We start from the raw sequence: 20,497 nt of genomic DNA on the forward strand, positions 1-20,497 counted from the left end.
GATTTAAAGAAAAAAACGAGCCGCACAACGGGCAGCTGCAGGCTAGCGGTAGTCTTGGCGGTGTGAAGCAAACGCACATCTACTCAACCCCAAAATACCTCAACTCAATTTGCGACCTATTCATAGCGCCTTACATTGATTTTCACTTACGCTGCTTGACATTCGCATCGCTCCTTCTATGCAGTGGTAACTTTAAGGGCCTTGTTAAATACCATTATAAATGCATTGAGGAAAATGCATCTGACTGCTCGAGTGGATGAAATGTAAAACGCACTCCGTGTACGTCGCCTCGGATGTAGGAAAGTGGGAATAAAATAAAAATGAAGGGAATGAGGGGAAGGCTAGTGTAGGGATGTTAGCCGCCGCTCACCCGAATGTCCTTGGGGTGTTCCCCCTCCGCTATCCGCACCATCCACAGGAACTTGTTGATGTCATCCCCGGAGTAGCCAATCACACCCCCGAAAATGATCAGCACGTAGTCCACGTCCAGGCTCTGCATGATCTGATAGGCTGCGCTCTCGTTGGAGGACATGGCTTTGCCCACCTGGGGGAAAGGGGGGGGGCAGGGCAAGACATAAACAAAGAGAGTGAGGTGGGGGAGGGAGGGGTGAGAAAGGGAGAGAGAGGGAGGGGGGCACAAGACAAAGGGAGTGTGTGAGAGAGTGGGCGGGTGTGAGAAAGGGAGGGATGGAGGGAGGGGGGGGTTAGAGAATGTGTGGCAGGAAAAGGAGGAGGAAAGAACAGAGAGATGCGGATGAGGGAGAGAGGAGGATAATTTCATGTTGTGAGGGAGAATGGGTGGGCAAGGGAGAATGTTCCAGAACCAGAAAGGAGGGTTAACAGCAGTTACAGACGCACTTTGCAGCTCCCCCTGCTGGGAGCTGTTCAGGGAGGTGCTCACCAGGGCGATGTGGCTGTTGTTCCAGGTGTTGTTGTCCACCAGGGTTGTCCGATTAGCCATCCCTGCTATCTGGTAGCCGTAATCCCACCAGGACATGACCCGTGCGTGCTCGTCCGTGTTCTGACGCAGCCAGTAGTACGCCTCGCGGAAGTCGTCCAGAATGTTCCGCGTCCTGCGTGGGAACACGCGACCGGGATATCAAAACCGAACCTCCGCCCTGCCGCCGTGAGCGGACTCGAATGTCAAACTCAAGTGTCAGCTCCAGAGAACTGAAACACCCAGCTGAGACAGTGCTCCCTATAGAAACTAATGAGGAACATTAAGTGCTGGAGAAGTCTCATCCACTGACTCCACACTGACACTTCTGAAGTGTCCCTCTGGCTAATAAGAGGAGCAGAGTTCTGACCCGGTGGAGGCAGGGGCATCAGCCACAGGGTACAGAGTACAACATGTACTGCTCTTCCTCCCTGCTGCTTGACAGGGTGGCAGAAACAGACACACACAGACATCAGACACGCACGCAAAAACACACACGCACGCACACACGTCATTACACAGCTAAGTGAGCATCCACACCGAGCTGCTTGTGCGTACGCTCACCCATAGCGGTTGTAGAAGGCCAGCTGGGTGCGTTTGTGTGTACGTATACCATACGTATATCTGCATTGTATTTCCCATCATGCTGGTAAGACTGGTAAGACATGCTGGAGTAGGTGCGTGTGTGTGCGTGTGTGTGCGTATGCGTGTGTGTGTGTGTGTGTGTGTGTGTGTATGTGCGTGTTCTCACCCGTCGTGGTTGTAGGAGGCCAGCACCACGCTGGGGCTGGAGTAGGCGTTGCTGGTGACCCAGGTGCAGTGCACAGCGAACATCATGAGCAGCATGAGCATCAGCATGGTGACGATGCTCTTAATGTTGGGCCCCAGACCCTCCTCCGACTTCTCCTGCTCAGACACGTGCTTGCGCACCTTTCCGGCCTGCAGGGGGCGACACACGCTGTCAGAGTTGAGCACATCTACAGCACCTTCATTACAGTACAGCCTGCTCCCAGGATGCAGCACTTAACTATGCAGCCTGCAGCCATTATTAAAGCAATACAGCAGTAATAATATCAGCCATTACGGCTCTCATAAAACCAGCATCTATTCAGGTATAACCACAGGCTGTGCGGCAAATTCAGACACCGCACGCTTGAGTACTGTAGGAAATCTTTAGACAGCATGCTGCGAGCACATTCCATTATGAGAGCGCTCAATATGCAGAAGACGTAACGCCACATTTCCCTCCTTAAACACTCTTGTCATCAAGGTTGCCAGACTTCCTCACAGCCCCTCAACGCTGTTCAGGTTTCCAGAGATGGTCTTGTTAACTCGAGACTTATTGCAAGTTACCCATTTCTCTTGCTGACCATGCAACTTATCAGAAAGTTTGCCAGACTTTCCCCTGTTAACCCCTTACCTTATCGTAAAGGTTGCCAGTTTGCCTAGCTAACCCCTAATCTTATTGTAAAGGTTGGAGTTTCCTTAGCTAAACCCTCATCTTACTGTAAAAGGTGCCAGTATTACCCCTGTGAACCTTGTCATTAAGGTTGCCAGAGTTTCCCCACTAACCCCTTACCTTGTCGTAAAGGTTGCCAGAGTTTCCCCACTAACCCCTTACCTTGTCATAAAGGTTGCCAGAGTTTCCCCACTAACCCCTTACCTTGTCGTAAAGGTTGCCAGAGTTTCCCCACTAACCCCTTACCTTGTCGTAAAGGTTGCCAGAGTTCCTCTTGTCGTCCTCGTCGCTGCTGTCCTCGGCGGGGGGGTTCTCCCTCTTCTGGTCGTCTCCCAGGTAGTGCTCGAACACGTTGGAGAAGGCGATGGCCGACAGCATGCACACCACGGGCGTGAGGGTCAGCATGAGCCGCACCATCACCCCCGCAAAGTACACCGCGCTGATGGCGTACAGCGCCACTAGGGGGCAGGAGAGATGGGGGAACGGGGGGGGGGGGGGGGTTAGATACAGAGAGTAACACAGGGGTGAACAACTCTGGTCCTGCATGGTCGGTCTGCGTACTGGTTTTTATTCCAACCGATTGTTTTTAATTTGCTGACAGCTCAATAAATTACCCTGGTTCAAGCCTGTACTTGAGCAGAGTAAAATCATTAGGATACACTTGCAGTCTGCGGCCGGTACTCATACACGTCAGATGAAATATGATCGAGTCAATTAAATAATTAAGAGCAGAAGTTGGCACGAAACCCTGAAACGGATCGGCCCTTGTTGTGCACCCTTGGACTAACACCAATCGCCATCGTCTCCCGCAATAAGCACACACTCAGCTCCTTCTCAAGGTAGACTACATGGAACCTTTCCCAGTAGACCAGAGAGATATATTACACCCACTTCAGCGTGGGAACATCAATCTGTGCCCCAGAGAGCCGCTGTACTGTGAGAGGGGCAGAATCTGTGCCCCAGAGACCCGCTGTACTGTGAGAGGGGCAGAATGTGTGCCCCAGAGACCCGCTGTACTGTGAGAGGGGCAGAATGTGTGCCCCAGAGACCCGCTGTACTGTGAGAGGGGCAGAATGTGTGCCCCAGAGACCCGCTGTACTGTGAGAGGGGCAGAATGTGTGCTCCAGAGAGCCGTGCTCTAATCACTGCAGTCACAGAAAGAGGGGATGGAAACGGCTCACCGAAGACGCGCTCATCGTTGATGTTTTTGATGCAGAACCAGAGGCCTGCCGGGAAGGTGCAGACCAGGATGTGGAGGTCGAAGAAGAAGGAGACCCAGGTGGTGGGCTGGTGCTCCGACACGGAGGCGATGATGGGGATGTGGATCTTGGCGTACCTGGGGAACACGGGCACCGTGTCAAAGGTGAGGGTTCGGGTTTCAATTGAGGGAAGGGGGGTCTGTCATTCAAGAGATTAAGGACATTGTGTACATGAAGCCCACCAATCAGAAGATAAAGGACATTGTGTACACCAGTCCGGCCAATCAGAAGACAAAGGACATTGTGTACACCAGTCCGGCCAATCAGAAGATAAAGGACATTGTGTACATGAGACTCACCAATCAGAACACAAAGGACACTGTGTACACAAGGCCGGTCAATCAGAAGGCTGAGAAACATCTTGTACTGTCCATAATCGTACTCACCCTGTATCCCACAGAGAGTAGAATCGGCCACTCCACGGTGCGATGTACCCTGAACAGAGAATCATAGCCATTAGAAACACATTCACTAATAGACAGACACATCCAACATGCACAATAAAACACCGTCAATGTTACATCATCCAGACAGACCATTAGGCATCACACAGTAACTAAACAGGGCTTTTCTGAGCAGAAGGTTGTAGGTTTGATTTCCAAGTGGTGCACAGACAGGCGTCACATAAAATAGGCTTGTTATGCAATGGTGTTTGTTGCCCAAAAAAGCATGTCTGCAAATCATATTGACAGAATAAGCAAGTCTGCCCACATCGTTTTATTGTGTTCAGCAGGTCAGTGATCCGTTTTTGGACTGAATATACAGGGAATGAAAAGTAATAAGTGGTGAAGACTGATACTGACGCTCTGATGTGTGGGAGGAAAACTGGCTCTCCTGCACACTGCTTTATAAATGCTATAGAGGGCTGGAGTCTGAGCAGAAGCAGGGCTGAGGCACAAAATGTCTGCCGTAATCGACGAGCACCGTTTCAGTCTGTGGCAGAAAGTATTTACGAATAGAGCGCACTTAAAAAAAAGAGAAAATATGGCTAGATGGATATTTGTTTTAGATTGGATTTAAAATATTAATATCTAGAAAGCCTCTGAAGTCTTCCTAATGAACATATTTATCTCGCCGAAATCCACACAGCCGCGTACAAATGTGGACGGAATGGAAAAAAGAAAAAAGAAAAGCCACTGACGTATTCAGACAAGAGAATGTTTTATGGTCTTCTAATTCTGTCTCGGAGCGGAGGGGAAAAACTGACCCTTCAGAAAAAAAGCAGCAATTACTTCTCCCTTGCCGCAGAAGATATGGCCCCTCCCTCCCGCTCGATGCATAATTCAGCCCTCCTGTTACATCTCTGCCGCTGTGCTCTTAGTCTAATGAAAGGAGTTAGCCCGACAGGAGCTGCGTGTGGCCGTCGGCTGGAGACTGTAACCCGTCGCTCCCGCGCTGTCGGCTGATCGACACCGTGACTGCGGCGGGGGAGGGGGCAGACCGCCCTCCCGTCTGTCTGAAGTGCTCGGCAGTGATGCTCGTCTGGGATGATTTATGAAGGTCAGGTGACGCGAGAGGGAGTTCTGTGCGGGCTCACCTGATTCGCTCAGGTGTATGGCTGAAACGGCTGGTGCGTTTAGCTCAGTCTAATGACGGCTGTGTGACTAAGGCATGCTACTATAATAGCAGTCCAACATGACTTACCAGATCAATCACTGTTTTTGGGAGAAAATATATTACTACATGGCAAATAATTTACCAGTAGGTGTAGTAGAGTCATAGAAAACCAACAGACCCAACATTCATGATACACATGCTCCTGAGTCTGTGTAATTGAATAATTAATTGAAAGAGGCGTGTTCAAAATAATAGCAGTGTGGAGTTCAATTACTGAGGTCATTCATTCTGTGAAAAAACAGGTGTGAATCAGGTGGCCCTTATTTAAGGATGAAGCCAGCACAACCAGAGAGACGTGGAAGAAAACGAAAGACTACCATTCGAATGGATCGAAGAATAGCCAGAATGGCAAAGACTCAGCCAATGATCAGCTCCAGGGTGATCAAAGACAGTCTGAAGTAACCGGTGAGTACTGTGACAATTAGAAGACGCCTCTGTGAAGCTAATCTATCGGCAAGAAGGCCCCGCAAAGTCCCACTGTTAAAAAAAAGACAAGTGCTGAAGAGGATACAATTTGCCAAAGAACACATCAACTGGCCTAAAGAGAAATGGAGAAACATTTTGTGGACTGATGAAAGTAAAATTGTTCTTTTTGGGTCCAAGGGATGCAGGCAGTTTGTCAGACGACCACCAAACACTGAATTCAAGCCACAGTACACTCTGAAGACAGTGAAGCATAGTGGTGCAAGCATCATGATATGGGGATGTTTCTCTTACTATGGTGTCGGGCCTATTTATCGCATACAAGGGATCATGGATCAGTTTGCCTATATCAAAATACTCGAAGAGGTCATGTTGCCTTATGTCGAAGAGGAAATGCCCTTGAAATGGGTGTTTCAACAAGACAACGACCCCAAACACACCAGTAAGCGAGCAGCATCTTGGTTCCAGACCAACAAAATTAAAGTTATGGAGTGGCCAGCCCAATCCCCGGACCTTAATCCGATTGAAAACTTGTGGGGTGAGATCAAAAATGCTGTTTCTGAGGCAAAACCAAGAAATGCAGAGGAATTGTGGAATGTTGTCAAATCATCCTGGGCTGAAATACCTGTTCATAGGTGCCAGAAGTTGGTCGATTCCATGCAACACAGATGTGAAGCAGTTCTCAGAAACCGTGGTTATACAACTAAATATTAGTTTAGTGATTCACAGGAATGCTAAATCCTGAAGATTTTTCAGTTTATACAGTAAATATTTGAGTTTGTAAAGAAAAATGCAGACACTGCTATTTTTTTGAACAGCCCAATATTCATTTTTCTTCATTTTCTGAAAAGTAATAAAAAAAATTGACACATTTTTCTTCATGTTTTGATTTAGGATATAATGTGCAGTGTTCCCAATGCATCGAAATAAAAACTATTATAAGGATTTTGAGCTTTACTCACGTTTTTAAACACACTGCTATTATTTTGAACACAACTGTACACCGGCTGAATGAAGTGGAGGTACTGAGTTATGGGTAGGTTGCAAATGTGTGAATGAGGTACATTACCTGTGTACATTATAGTGAGGTATAGTACATGTGTAGGTCAGGTATATGATGGTGAGGAACACAACTCCAGCGGCCAGTGACACGCCCAGAAAGAAGAGTGTCTATAACTTGTCTTAGTCGAACACGCTCTTAGTCTAATGAAAGGAGATAGCCCGACAGCAGCTGCATGAGGCCTGTAACCCGTCTCTCCCGTGCCGTCGTATGATCGAAGGGGGAGGGGGTGGCAACACGAGCTGGCAGACCACCCTCCCTTCTGTCTGAAGTGCTCGGCAGTGACGGTCGTCTGGGCTGATTTATGAAGGTCAAGTGATGCGAGAGGGAGTTGGGTGCGGACTCACCTGATTCGCTCAGGTGTATGAATGAAACGTTGGTCCGTTTAGCTCAGTCTAATGATGGCTGTTTGATTAAGGCATGCTACTAATGTACACCAGCTAAATGAGGTGGAGCTACTGAGTTCTGGGGAGGTTCTGTATGTGTGAATGAGGTACATTACTAAATTATAAATTATACTGATGTACAGTACATGTACAGGTCAGACATTACAGGTTAGGTATAGTACCTGTGTAGGTCAGGTATATGACGGTGAGGAACACGACTCCGGCAGCCAGTGACACTCCCAGAAAGAAGAGGGTCTGGAACTCCTGCTTGGTGAGGCGATCCTTCAGGTACTGCAGGAAGGCGTAGGCCTGGAGCAGGGCGAACACACCTGGAGCGGGGAACAGGTCTCCATGTTCAAACGGGTTACCCTGACCGCAGAGGGGCGGGGAGGATCGCAGCAGGGAGCGGGGAGCTGGCACCGGGCCCTCCCTGCTGCTGCGCTCTTCTGAAGGTCAGTTGATGCGACTGCTGAGGACTGGCTGTCCAGGTAATATTAGATTTCCAGGGCTCCACAAAGCAGCCGATCAGTCTCTTATCTGGCACAAGCACAGGCACGCACGCACGCACGCACGCAAGTACGCACGCACGCAAGTACGCACGCACGCAAGTACGCACGCACACACGCAAGTACGCACGCACACACGCAAGTACGCACGCACACACGCAAGTACGCACGCACGCAAGCACGCACACAAAGACATGCACACAAAGACACGCACACAAAGACACGCACGCAAACGCATATACGCAAACGCATACACACGCACGCACACAAACGCACGCAAAAACACGCACGCAAAGACACACGTACGCAAATGCACACACGTGCAAACACACGTGCAAACGCACGCAAACAACGCGCACACACGCAAACGCACAGACAGGCATGTGAAGAGGACCGTGACAGCCTCCCGGCTCTGCAAGGTCTCGTCTTTCACGTCTGTCAGAGTGAGAGACAGGGATACGCCCCTGGCTCCAGAAACCGGGGGCGTCCTCAGGCTAACTCTCCCACTCCTCCTCCTCCTCCTCCTCCTCCTCCTCCACGCTGACAGGGAAGCAGCTGTTCTCCTGCTGCGGTGAGGAGTTACGAGCACTCTCGCGTTTTATTCACAGAGGCCCGCGAGCTCCCTGAGAAAGGCTGCCTCGCTCCTCGCAAAACAAACTGAAAACTGAGAAACTAATCTGGGGCTGCTGCTATGAGAACCAGCCTTAATTTCATCCCCTGCTTCTCTAAACCTGACAAATAGCAGCGTTTAAAGAAGAGGATTAGGCGTACAGCGGGACGCAGGGGGAGAGCGCATTAGCGCTTTGAACAGAACGTTCCAGAAGCACCTTGGAAATAAAGGTCATTATTATGGTTATTATTACGGCAGCATTGCAGTGTGCCTATCTCGGCAGCGTGGTGTATACTGCAGGCGGCCCAGGGAAGAGGCGGGGCGCTGACCGGAAGAGCGGGGGGGGTGGATTAACTGTACCTGCTGCCGCCATGTGTTCGCTGGTCCTGATTGGCTGGAAGCCTACGAAGGGAATCTGCATGGATAACACCAGGCCCACGATGTAGAACGTGCTGTACGCTGAGGACAGGAGAGAGGAGAACAGTTCAGTTTCACCCAGCATTCGCATTCACTGAGACAACATCAAAATGAAGACACCAGAACACGCCGTGGGCTGTTGACCTGTCCCAGGAACAGAGTTACCGACAACCTGTCAGTTTTGGTATAAAACTAGTTTGCCTAATTGTCCAAATATGTCATTTCTTTTCAAGCAGCCAGTGGGTGAAGGTTGCAAACTGAAAAGAAATCAAACTGAGGTGGAAGAGAGGTTTGTGAGGAAAAGGAAAGATGAATCGTTTTTTCTGAAGGGAGCGGACGGCGCTGTGGAACTTCAGAGGACGTTAAAAACACGGCTGGCACAGAGGTGACATAAGGAGAGTAAAGAGACAGCCGTTAAGCTGTACGACGGGGGGGAAAGGCGCGAGTCAGGTGCCCAAAAACACGGCAAGCGACGCGGTTATTACCGCCAAAACTCCCGCTGCAGCTGGAGAGGCTGGCAAAGCAGCTACTCTACAGGGCGATATGATCAGAGACGAGTCAAACATCCAGTGGTGCTGGAATGAGGAAAACATCGAGTTTCTCAACATTACAAGCAGAGCTTCACTTCGCTGTCAACCAACCCATTCTGTTTATCTGCATCACACAGCAACTATGCATTATTAATGGGCAAACATCAGCGCAGACATCCCTGCGCGCTCGGTCTAAACCTCGGCTGTGCCTGTCTGCAATTTCGGTCCGCTACATCACAGGACAGACAGTCAGAGCGAAACGCTTCGCCCTTTTTAACAAAGCAATGTGCTCGTGCAGATTACATACTGCCGCTAATTGGGAGAGATCTGCAGTGCCCTTGTGATGTTAACGGTTTTGACAGTTGACATTTATTACATTACATTATCTATTTATGCAGCTGGATACTAACTGGAGCCAGTCTGGGAAAGAGCTTAGTTCAGAGATACAGAGGGCCAGCTGGGAGTCAAGCCTATGACCATCTGGGTACAGGCCCAGGTCTTTTGATCCCCCTCCTGCCCACTGCCGTTCAGCGGCCAACTCCACGCAGCCTGTCGTGTGTCATTAGCAGGGGACCGCGGGGTGACATTCCCCCAGGAGCTGGCAAACTAACAGTGGTTACTGGAGGTACTGCAGCTTATTGAGCCTCTGGAGCCAACAAGCAAAGTTCCCCATTGAAGTCTGTTCAAAAGTATGACTTCACCCAGGCAAATTTATACTATTCTGGACAGTACTTTAGACAAATTATTTTAAAAAATTTCTTCACACGGAACCAATTACTCTCCAAGGGCTGATTTATTTTTCTTCACATAGAAGATAAGATTTTTTAAAATTCCTATTCACTCCTTTTCACTCCCATTTAGGCACCCACTGTGCATGCTCTGGTGGCAAAAAAGCCCCATAGACAAACATGGCAGCCTCCATGAATCATCTTCATATCACTGAACAGCTCCCATAAGAATCCATGGACCCAGTAAGCAGAAACTGCCTCCAGTTTTTGTGCATCTCAATAGTCATTACAGAGCTTGCAGATATGACCTGGTTAGGATCCAAAAGTTCTGTCCCGGGCTCAAGAGCGAAGCGTCAAAACGTCTAGCGCCATCTACGGGCGGTACATCAGCATGCGCTGGCACTAACAGCGTCTGCTGCTCTTTTCTCTCCCCTGGGAGGCCAGCCAGGCAGAAAGGCGTCCTGTCCTCCTCCTCGGCCGATTAGACAATTCTACATGGAGCGGACACCCCTGCCCCACCGGGGAGTTAATAAAGCCTTCTGTAGTTCCACCGGGTCAAGGCCGCGCGAATCAGAGCTGAACTCCTGGCATTTCACAGACGGGGACGTCGGGCTCCTGAAGTGAAGGGGAAAAACGTCCTGGGCGGGGTCATCGTAGGGGGAACGCGCGGTGGGCTCCGCTGGACCGTGGCATGCTGGGACATTAACCGTGTCAGATCGACCCCTCGCGCGCTAGGCTGGCTCAAGTCCATTAGAGCGGGCCCTAGCCTGACAGCTGGTGAAGGAGGGGAGGGATTTGCGCTCGCTCACTCTGTGGGCGCTCGAGGCTGAGGGAGAGGGGCGCCTGTGCTCGCTCGCCTGTTCGTTAAGAGGCGGACGGGGAGATGTCTGAAGTCAATCTCCCGCGCACTACGGTCAAAAAGAAAGCGGTTTTGCAGTCACTGGACCGTACACGGCAGACAGAGGCAGGCGTTCGCGTTCGCTTGGCAGTATCTTATGGAAATGTAGGAAGACGTTGGCGGTTTTCCAACCGGCGTGTTAAGAAACAGAGTGGAGAAGACAAACACGTGGGTGCAGTCTCTCATAGATGTGTCAAAGACAGGGGTCTCAGTAACAGACAGCTAAGTGTATATGGGAAGACGTGTGTGGGTTCTCGCTGAATTGTTTAACTGAAGTCTCACAAACAGACAAGTAAGTGTGCGTGTGTGTTAGCCCCATGTGCGTGTGGATACTCACCTGTGTGTTAGTCGGGCAAGTGTGTGCGAACATTCTCCGATGAGCGAGACTAGCAATTGCGTGTCGTGTTAGAAAGGCGTTTGCGGACACTCACCGATGTAGACTCTCCTGCTGTATCTCTGCATGAGCAGCAGTACAAACACGTGGAGGGGGATCAGATTAATGATGAACACATAGCCTCCCCACGCGGATACCTGAAACAAAACAGACACGCATCACCCCTAGCACTCAATCCCACACAAACTCCTCAACAAAAACAAAAACCACACCACACACAAACACATGACCAAGCCATTGGGCTCAGGCTCTATAGAAGGCAAACTTAATTGCCACGCCACCAAAGTTAGGAAATGGGAGGAAATGACTTTAAAAAATTTCAGTAAAACACACTTGCTTCCGAAGTAGGTCAGCGCAATCATCTTTTTTAGTGTCGTTTGTACCTCGGCGTATGGATGCCTGAGCTAATTAGCCGCAATTGTGCCGGGACTTGAGAACAGTGTCGAACTGGCTCAAAGTTGCACTTCTCGTCCATGTTGACAAAGGCGATGGTTTTCAGGAGAAGAAGGAGATAATTGAAAATGAAACTGCTGGCGTGGCACAGAGCTGAGGGCAGCGTTTCCTTCGACATGTCGCAAGACATCCTGCCACTTAATGCTAATGGTGTGCGTGTGTGTCTGTGTGAGAAACTGTGTGTGTGTGTGTCTGTGTGTGAGAGAGAGAGACTGCGAGTGTGTGTGTACGAGTGTGTGTGAGTGTGTGTGTGTGAGTGTGCGTGTGTGTGCGTGCATGTATGTATGTGTGTGTATGTATGTATGTACGTGTGTGTGTGTATGTATGTATGTATGTACGTACGTGTGTGTGTGTGTGTGTGTGTATGAATGTATGTATGTACGTACGATGTATGTATGTATGTGTATGTATGTGTGTATGTATGTATGTGTGCATGTGTGTGTATGTATGCGTGTGTATGTGTGTGTATGAATGTACGTATGTATGTATGTGTGTGTGTGTGTGTGTGTGTGTGTGTGTGTGTGTGTGTGTGTGTGTGTGTGTGTCTGTATGTATGTGCACAACATTCTGTTGCAAAACTAAAACTCCTGGTCCACGACAGAACCTATAAAACCTGACAGAAAATAATGAATAAAAAGTACTGGGGTTCTGGTACGTTGAACTGAGCATGTGTGCGTTCGAGCCTGCGAGTGTGTGATGGCTCACATGCAAGATGTGAGCGTTCAGGCGTGTTTGCACATGCATGTGTACGAGACAGTGTTTGTGCGTACATGTTAATGTGTTTAGATGTGTTAAATTAGTTCACATGTGCGAGTGCGTGTGCAGGTATGACCGGTCCGAAGAGCGGCTGAGTCACAGTGATTTATTTCAGGAGGCCGAGGTCCAGCAAATGTGCAACTCAAAATGTCCGCTTCAGGGAGAAGAGTGTGTGCCCTTCAGCTGTCACTGCGCCCTGCTCTCTCTCAGCCCTCCACCCACACTCCCCTCCCAGGAGGTGGCATAGTTTGACCCCCTCCCCACCACGGTCACACGGTTCAGCATCTCAAACTCCTCTTTAGTGGTCCACAGCTCTGTTATTATCAGCGGGCTTCTAACACCGACTGCGGTTCGACAGCAAAGGCTTGTGCCAGCAGTTCACCCGGAGGACAAGAACCGGCTCTTAGGGCCTTAATGGGGGGAGAAAAGAAACTTTGGTGTTACTTTCGGGATGGAAATCCAGGGAGGGCTGGCCAAGGCGGAGCGAACACCTCCGGGAACAGACTGAAAACCTCTCAGGCTCTGGCTACAGAGAGTGGACTGGCTGATGGTTCAAACGGTTCTGGTTTCAGAGAAGAACTGATGTGCACACTGTGGAGTGACGGAATCCCAGAGGGATCCCAGACCGGAGAGCCTACCGCTAACCGCTAACGCAGAATAGCGCTGAGTGAGAGCAGAGGGATTATGCCCCGCTGCAGTGCGTGTAGCGGCCACCGGGGGGCCTCACGAGCCGGCTCCTCTGCAGGACCGCAGGAATGGTTCGGTTCAGATGCACGAGGGGCGGGCAGGGCCTCCGCACACCTCCGTATACCGCAGTGTGTGTGCATGCGAGTGTGTGCGTGTGTGAGTATATGTGTGGGGGGAGGGGGGGACATCGGGGTGGATTTTCAGTGATTAATCATCTCGGTCGTCTCAACAGAAACTCGAGGTCTCAAACGTTTTGCGACCGCCAGCACCGTTCTCTCCTGCCCGAGTATAGACACTCTGGTGATAGATGGGCCCCGGTTTTCACAATCCATCTCATCTGACATATCCTTCTAATGAGAGAAATTTTCCTCGAGAGATGGCGGGGCGAGTCTCTTCTCCTTGTCCCCATTCACCTCTCAATCAGCAGGCAACGGGGCGGGGACGAGTGTCTCTTAACGGCTCTCTCTGGAAGCATTAACCTCCAATCACAGACGACCGCGTGTCACCTTGCACGGCTGAGCGCGTTTCTCTTTAAGGGGCGCTTTCAGCTCGAACCCGCGCTCTGGACCGGCTCCCCCAGACGCCTCAGTGGGGTCTAATTTCAGTGAAAATGAGCTCTCGATACGACACCTGCCGCTCGCCGCGGCTGTTCCAACTCCTCACCCCCTTCCCGCCGCTCCCCGCTGAGTTTGGATATCGCGCCGCGTGTTTTCAGAGCTCGCCCGCGGCCATGGCAACGGCGCTTGCGGGTACTCACCATGTAGAAGTAGGAGAGGCAGCATCCGATAGTCCAGAAGACCGAGCCGGTTTTCACCGACTTCACCTGCGAGGGGAGGAGGGGGGGGGGAGACAGAGAGAGGAAAGGGTTAACGGAAACTCGTTTTTCAGCTCAATCACCCACAATGCAGCGAGGCTCCGCTCTCTACAGGGGAGACTCAGCAAATTATGCAGCTTTGAAGCGGGAGCTGTTAGTGGACTCGAAGACTTTTCAAACGCTTTTCCAATTAGGGCTGAATGTCCCTGCGGGGGATGTGAAAGGGATCCGTGTGGAGCCCCCTGGTGTGCTGCCTCGTCAGCTGTGCCCAATCACCACGCCACACACAGCTGTGTGGGACAGCGTTCCCCAGTTAAAAACAGAACGGGAGGAATATCCGCGTCCGTAAGAACAACGGGTCTGTGTTCGAAGGCCCTGACTCCAGGCCCTCTCTGTCCGAGGACCATCCTCAACACCGCCACACAGCCACAATGCTGGATAACACGACGTCCCACACGTTCAAATGAGCAGGAGCACTGCTCTCTGACTGCTCTTTAGTGACAAAACAGAACACGGAACCGTCAAAGATATTACCATTTATTAATTATTCATGGCCTAAACATTTAAGTAAGAAATTACACGGTTACAATTTTCTCAACTGTCAAATGTTCAGCGTGACGGCGATTTATTTATTTGAAAATATTTATGTATTTATTTTATTTATGACCGCTTTTAAACAGAGCTCCACACAAGCTTCATCTTTGCTCTCTAAAGTTGCCCTGTGCTCCTCGCCCGCTTCAGAGCGGGGCTGAGGTGCAGCGGGCGGCCTGATCTGTATGGCAGGCACGGTTTCCTCCTGCACCGCAGTGGGCTGAATTGTTAGCACCTGCCTCTCACGCCGAGACTTCATTCAGGAGATGGAGGAGCACGCTAAGCGCCCATGATGAACCGCTCCCTATATCTCAGTCCTCCAAACACAACTACTGCTGCTGAGCTGTGAGGTGTGGAGAGAGAGAGAGAGAGAGAGAGAGAGAGAGAGAGAGAGAGAGAGAGAGAGAGAGAGAGAGAGAGAGAGAGAGAGAGAGAGAGAGAGAGAGAGAGAGAGAGGGGGGGAGGGAGGGAGGGAAAGTGATGGATAGGGGCAGAGAGAGAGACAGAGAGAGGGATGGAGTGACAAACAGAAGAGCTAGAGAGATTCAGTGAGAGAAGAGAGATTGAGAGAGATGAAGAAAGCTATTTTTTTGTTTACTTTTAAAACCATGTTTTCTATTAAGGGAGCAATGTCACGCTGGTTTCAGTGGAGCTTATTTGGATTAAATGCTTAAATTATGTGTATCGGCATATTTAGGAAAACATGGGGCATTTTTATAATCACCGTCAGTTTCCTAAATAAACCTTCTAAGGACAAACACGTCCAGTCACATATTTGGCTTGAATCTCCAGCCTGTGTTTCCCAGAAGGTAACAGCTGCTCAAACTCCACCCTTGAACACAGAGACTGGGTTATGGACGGCCACCCATCCAGGTGATCACATGACACTCACACGAAAATACGGCAACATTAGCATACAAATATCATGTAACCTAACTTGGCTAGCCTGAGAGATATGACAGACAGCTCTTTGCCAAGTTAGAGGACGAGCTTCTCGGAGAAATGAGAAATAAAACCTTACAGTTTTGAACTGGAATTTACAGAGGACGAATTGTGTGAGCGAGAGAGACAGACAACGGAAGCCGTAGCTCACCGACATCACCACATCTAGTGTGATCGTAGTTTTGTGAGCCATGTGAGCTGTGCTGGACACAGTTTATTTGCATGGGAGGGTCATTATATGCAAACACAGAACCGCCGAACGTACACGGCACTCAGCGGACTGCGAAATTCACGCACTGCACGGCCCTCCATAGAAAACGAGTGGAAAGCGTTGCGTGCCGGATTTGGTGTGCGAGCCCCTCGAGAGAGAGCGAGAGAGCGAGAGAGAGAGCGAGCGAGAGAGCGAGAGAGAGAGCGAGCGAGAGAGCGAGCGAGAGAGAGAGAGCGAGAGAGAGAGAGAGAGAGCGAGAGAGAGAGAGAGAGAGCGAGAGCGAGCGAGCGAGTGAGCGAGCGAGAGAGAGCGAGAGAGCGAGCGAGCGAGCGAGTGAGAGCGAGAGAGAGCGAGAGAGAGAGAGCGAGCGAGCGAGTGAGAGCGAGAGAGAGCGAGAGAGAGAGAGCGAGCGAGAGCGAGCGAGAGAGCGAGCGAGAGCGAGCGAGAGAGCGAGAGCGAGCGAGAGTGAGAGCGAGAGAGAGCGAGAGAGAGAGAGAGAGAGAGAAAGCGAGAGAGTGAGAGAACGAGAGAGAGAGCGATATGGCAGGATGGATGTGAGAAAGGGGAACAGCAGATGTCTGCAGACGGCTGTAATAAAGCAGGGTGAGCACCTCTCCACCTCCAGATCAAAGCAATAATAAGAGAAGAGTGCGGGTGTGAGGGGGGGAGGAGGGGCAGGGCAGCAGGGTCAACAGGGCTCAGCCTGAGCCCAGCGCAACCTTCCGGCACACCAGCTCTGTCTCAGGGACACGTGTGACGGCGCGGCTGGAGTCGCCCTACAGCGCCGCCAGGGGACAGACGGCAGGACGGGGAGACGCCAGCGGGCGCCTGCAAGAGCAGGCCTCGCCATCCAGCACGAGAGAGAGAGGATTCAATTATAGATTAGGGAAAAAGGGGAAACCTGGCAAGATTAAGCCGCGCAAACTGAATGGGTTATTAGCAGATAAAATGAACGGTGAAATAATGGCGGCCCTTCCCCACCGTCGGAGGAAGAAAGCGAGGGAAGACGGCGAAACAAACTGCTGTAAATGAGAGCGATAATGGGAACTATCGATGCGTGCCTGAGATGCCGCTGTGTTTTCTTCTCATGAGCTGCGCTGATTATGAATGACACCGTCTGCTGTATTGCGGGCGCTTGTAAAAACAGCCCTCTGAAAAACCCATGATGGGCCTCTCGGTGTTCGGAGACCGGCCAGCGGCACGCCCGTCTGGAGCGCCTCACAGCCTGTGAGGTCATCGTTCTGACAGGAAGTCACCTGACCAAGCTTCCCCAGAGAATGTCAGTAACCCAAGTCAGTATCAAACAGGTAGGCAGCCCAGTAATATCTAGTAATCAAGAGTGGTACCTGCTCGCCTGGAGTATCTCCACATGACTCAACATTAACCAACTGTATGAACTGCAATTACAGTTGCAATTTATCAACCATGTATCAAATACAAGTACTGCCTGTGCCAATCTTTTATTTTCCATTACATTTTTATCGTATGGTAATAAAAATGACGGTATGTTAAAGGTTTTCTACCTATATGCATTTGTAGCCTATGTGATGAGGCTGAATGATTGGAACAGATGATATCTGCTGTCCGCATTCACTGTTCATTTAGTACACTGTTTAGTGCACTATATGGACATTCACTAGATAAGGATTCACATCATCATCCTAAAACCTCTGTGTGTAAGAGTGATGTCACTGATCCAGGACATGCACTGATTCTTGAGAGTGATGTCACAGCTAGTCCAGGACAGGCACTTAATCTTGTGTGTGAGTGATGTCACAGTTGATCTGGGAAAGGCACAGAATCTTGTGGGAGAGTGATGTCACAGCTGGCCCAGGACAGGCACTGAGTCTTGTGAGAGAGTGATGTCACAGCCGGCCCAGGACAGGCACTGAATCTTGTGAGAGAGTGATGTCACAGCTGGCCCAGGACAGGCACTGAATCTTGTGAGAGAGTGATGTCACAGCTAGTTCAGGACAGGCACTGAATCTTGTGTGTGAGAGTGAGGTCACAGCTGGTCCAGGGCAGGCCCTGAATCTTGTGTGCGAGTGAGGTCACAGCTGGCCCAGGGCAGGCACAGAGGAGCAGTGCTAAGCACAGAGTTTCAGTCCACTGCCGCTTCATCACTCCAATTAAATGAAAGCAATTAAAACAGAGCAGCCAGACGCGACGTCAGGCGGTTCTGGGCTCCAGTTAACACTGCCCATTCTGTTCTGCTCAGGCGTAAACCTACAGCCTTCTGATCTCTGTACACATGTTCCTGCTACAAAGGGGAAAAGATAACTAGAGGGGATGGAGGGGATACGAGGGTGGAGGGACACCGGTGAGAGGGGACAGTTTTACAGCACTGAGAGGCAGAGGTTACTGCCATTACAATCCATTAGTTTGTTTCACAATTCATGCGCCATCACATGGGACTTCAGTCGCTCCCAGACAGCGAGTCTATCATACAGCAACGATTCAGTACAGATGATACATCCTCTCAGCGTATTTAACTCAAGAGCCCGAGTCCTTGAGTTTGCAGTGAATGGGGGAAGAGCCTTTATGTCATTACAGTGAGAGCGTCTCGCGTAACATCTTTAAGTGCGACTGGTACAAGAGTTAGCACGCGCTATCAGTGTTGCGCAGCTTGACGCACGCTCTGTGATGGCGGGCTGCAGCGGCCACGGGGGGGGGAAATCGATTGCGCGCGCGGGGGTGGGGGGGTGGGGAAGCCATCCGCCCATTGGCAAAGGTCGATTCAATACGGGGCATGTGAATGAAACCTGACATTCATTCCCCGCTCGCTGATTCCGTCCCCGCCCGGGCTCCTTCTCGGGCGAGCCGGCGAAAGGAATCTTTCAGTGAGGCGGCAGACACAATGCCCGCACAGAAGGGGAGCGTTTGAGCGGAGAAGTGATACCGTCAATAACACCTGTACCCTGAAACTGCTCTTCATTTGCGATGCTGCCAGGAACCCACTGTGCAGCTGAATGGCTTTCATTTACCCGCACAATGGTAAATGGCTGTTGCCGTATCAATGGCTATTCAGTCCCTCTCAGTTCATTAAAATGGAAAAGCGACCAAAAAAGATGCATAAATCTGATATTTTCAACAATGCCCATTGTTAAAGGAGGCTGAGCTACAGGGGAAAGAGGAAAATGTTTTTCTAGAGAAACACTTTGGCGTCTCCTTTTCGAAACTGATCTTTCTTTCGGAAAGGAGCGAGAAAGCGCGCCTCCCGCTGACTTGCAGGGACGGCTCAAGGCTGCCTTCGTCCAATTACGTGAGCCGCAGTCGTGAGGAGGGGAGGGGCGCTCTGGGCTAGCTGCGTTTCCGAAGCAGCGCTCCCGGCCAATCGGGGCATAATGTTTCATACGTATCCCACAATACATCAAATTGTGGATTCTGACCCGAGCGTTCCTCTCAACAGCATGCCTGCCTTCCAGACACCGCGAACTGGAGCACAATCTGTCAGACTCCTAATTGAGTTCAAAACAGCACTGGGGGCCCAAAAAAAAAAAGAAGAAAAAAAAAAAAAGAAAGAAAACTGCAAAAGGCAAACTGCAGCACCGGCGAAGTGGAGATAACACACTCTGCTACATTAACATAAATCTCTTCATCAGTGTGAAGGCAGTGTGAATGGGTGTAGGAACTCAGAGCGGGTGCATATGGGGCGGCTCGTGATTCTCATACAAGCGGCCAAAACCGGGCGTTTTTAGCCTCATTTCCTAGTCTTGTAGAGAGACGCTGCACAAACTAGGTGTTTCAAGCCAACCTTCTGAATGTAACTGAATGGTAAAGATACAGCAAATATACAAAGTCAATAGTTCTGTGCGGTTTGCGTCACTGCATCTCACGTGCTTATTGGAAGAGCCGGACTTATGCCCATATAAGGGTCCCCCCCTTTTTCCTACTGCTCAGTGGTAACAAAACGCTTTTCACTAGCCCATGGAGAGTCAATAGGTGACATCACAAACACTTGGTCCATACTATAGTGAGTGTGGTAGCATTGTTTGCTATATGTGTGCACATCCATTCAAAATACCACATTTTTTACCTCAATATCTCACCCGTCGCAAAATCTCAATGCCATTTTGCAGGTCTACTAGAATGGCAGCAGGCTCGCCAACTACTGATTTTGGTATTGCTACAGTGCGACAATTCTGTGTTATGGATACCCTTAAAAATGTGCATAAAACATTTCCAAATAAATCCAATGGATCCCGACACAAGACCACTAATTCTGTGGGTAATACAGAAATATATGTGCTTTTTCCTCATTTCATGACTGTACATTTTTATTACATTTGAATTAGACCTCAAAATTGAACATTTTGACAATTAATTGTCAACAGCCTAAACATGGCGACACAATGTGGGAATAAGTGAGGCTAATCTGAAGGTCTAAACAGACCGTTATGTTCAGCAACATTATCTTGTGCAGGTAACGTTAGTAGCCTGATGACATTCCATATCACACCGACAGTAGCAGCAGCCGGTCTCACTCATTGTCCAAAATGACAAGCAAGCACTCAGTTTGTGAAAACGGAAACAGTAATGCAAGGGCGGCCAAAAGGAGGAGGCTAGGTCAGCATTATATTATATCATTTATTTTGACAGTGATAAGCAAAGTGATTGGGTGATGCTATTATTGAGTAACTGTGAATGCACAGTAGTTAGCCATGACTTTATTGAATTGGTCCTAAAAACTATTGACATATCTATCCAGAGCAACATACAGCAAGGCTTACATAAATTAGATCATAGCAATATGTACTCTATACTGTACAATATAGACTTTAATGCAGGATCATTACAGACACTGTTTTGATACTGAATG

General features: G+C 49.9%; 1 protein-coding gene across 2 annotated transcripts in view; it reads right to left on the minus strand.

Annotated features, from left to right (window-relative positions):
* The window catches only part of LOC133137003 (dolichyl-diphosphooligosaccharide--protein glycosyltransferase subunit STT3B), a 64,597-nt gene that overhangs the window by 6,819 nt on the left and 37,281 nt on the right, over positions 1-20,497 (minus strand). For both annotated transcript variants that reach the window (XM_061254945.1, XM_061254946.1), the window contains exons 4-13: positions 13,878-13,943; positions 11,262-11,361; positions 8,618-8,716; positions 7,324-7,470; positions 4,042-4,090; positions 3,578-3,732; positions 2,643-2,854; positions 1,689-1,876; positions 902-1,073; positions 371-544 (exon numbers count right to left, since the gene is read on the minus strand). In XM_061254945.1, coding sequence (XP_061110929.1) covers positions 371-544; positions 902-1,073; positions 1,689-1,876; positions 2,643-2,854; positions 3,578-3,732; positions 4,042-4,090; positions 7,324-7,470; positions 8,618-8,716; positions 11,262-11,361; positions 13,878-13,943 — 1,362 coding nt within the window. The remainder of the gene's footprint in view (positions 1-370; positions 545-901; positions 1,074-1,688; positions 1,877-2,642; positions 2,855-3,577; positions 3,733-4,041; positions 4,091-7,323; positions 7,471-8,617; positions 8,717-11,261; positions 11,362-13,877; positions 13,944-20,497) is intronic.

Source organism: Conger conger, chromosome 9 (assembly GCF_963514075.1).
Source record: "Conger conger chromosome 9, fConCon1.1, whole genome shotgun sequence".
Classification (NCBI taxonomy): Eukaryota; Metazoa; Chordata; class Actinopteri; order Anguilliformes; family Congridae; genus Conger; species Conger conger.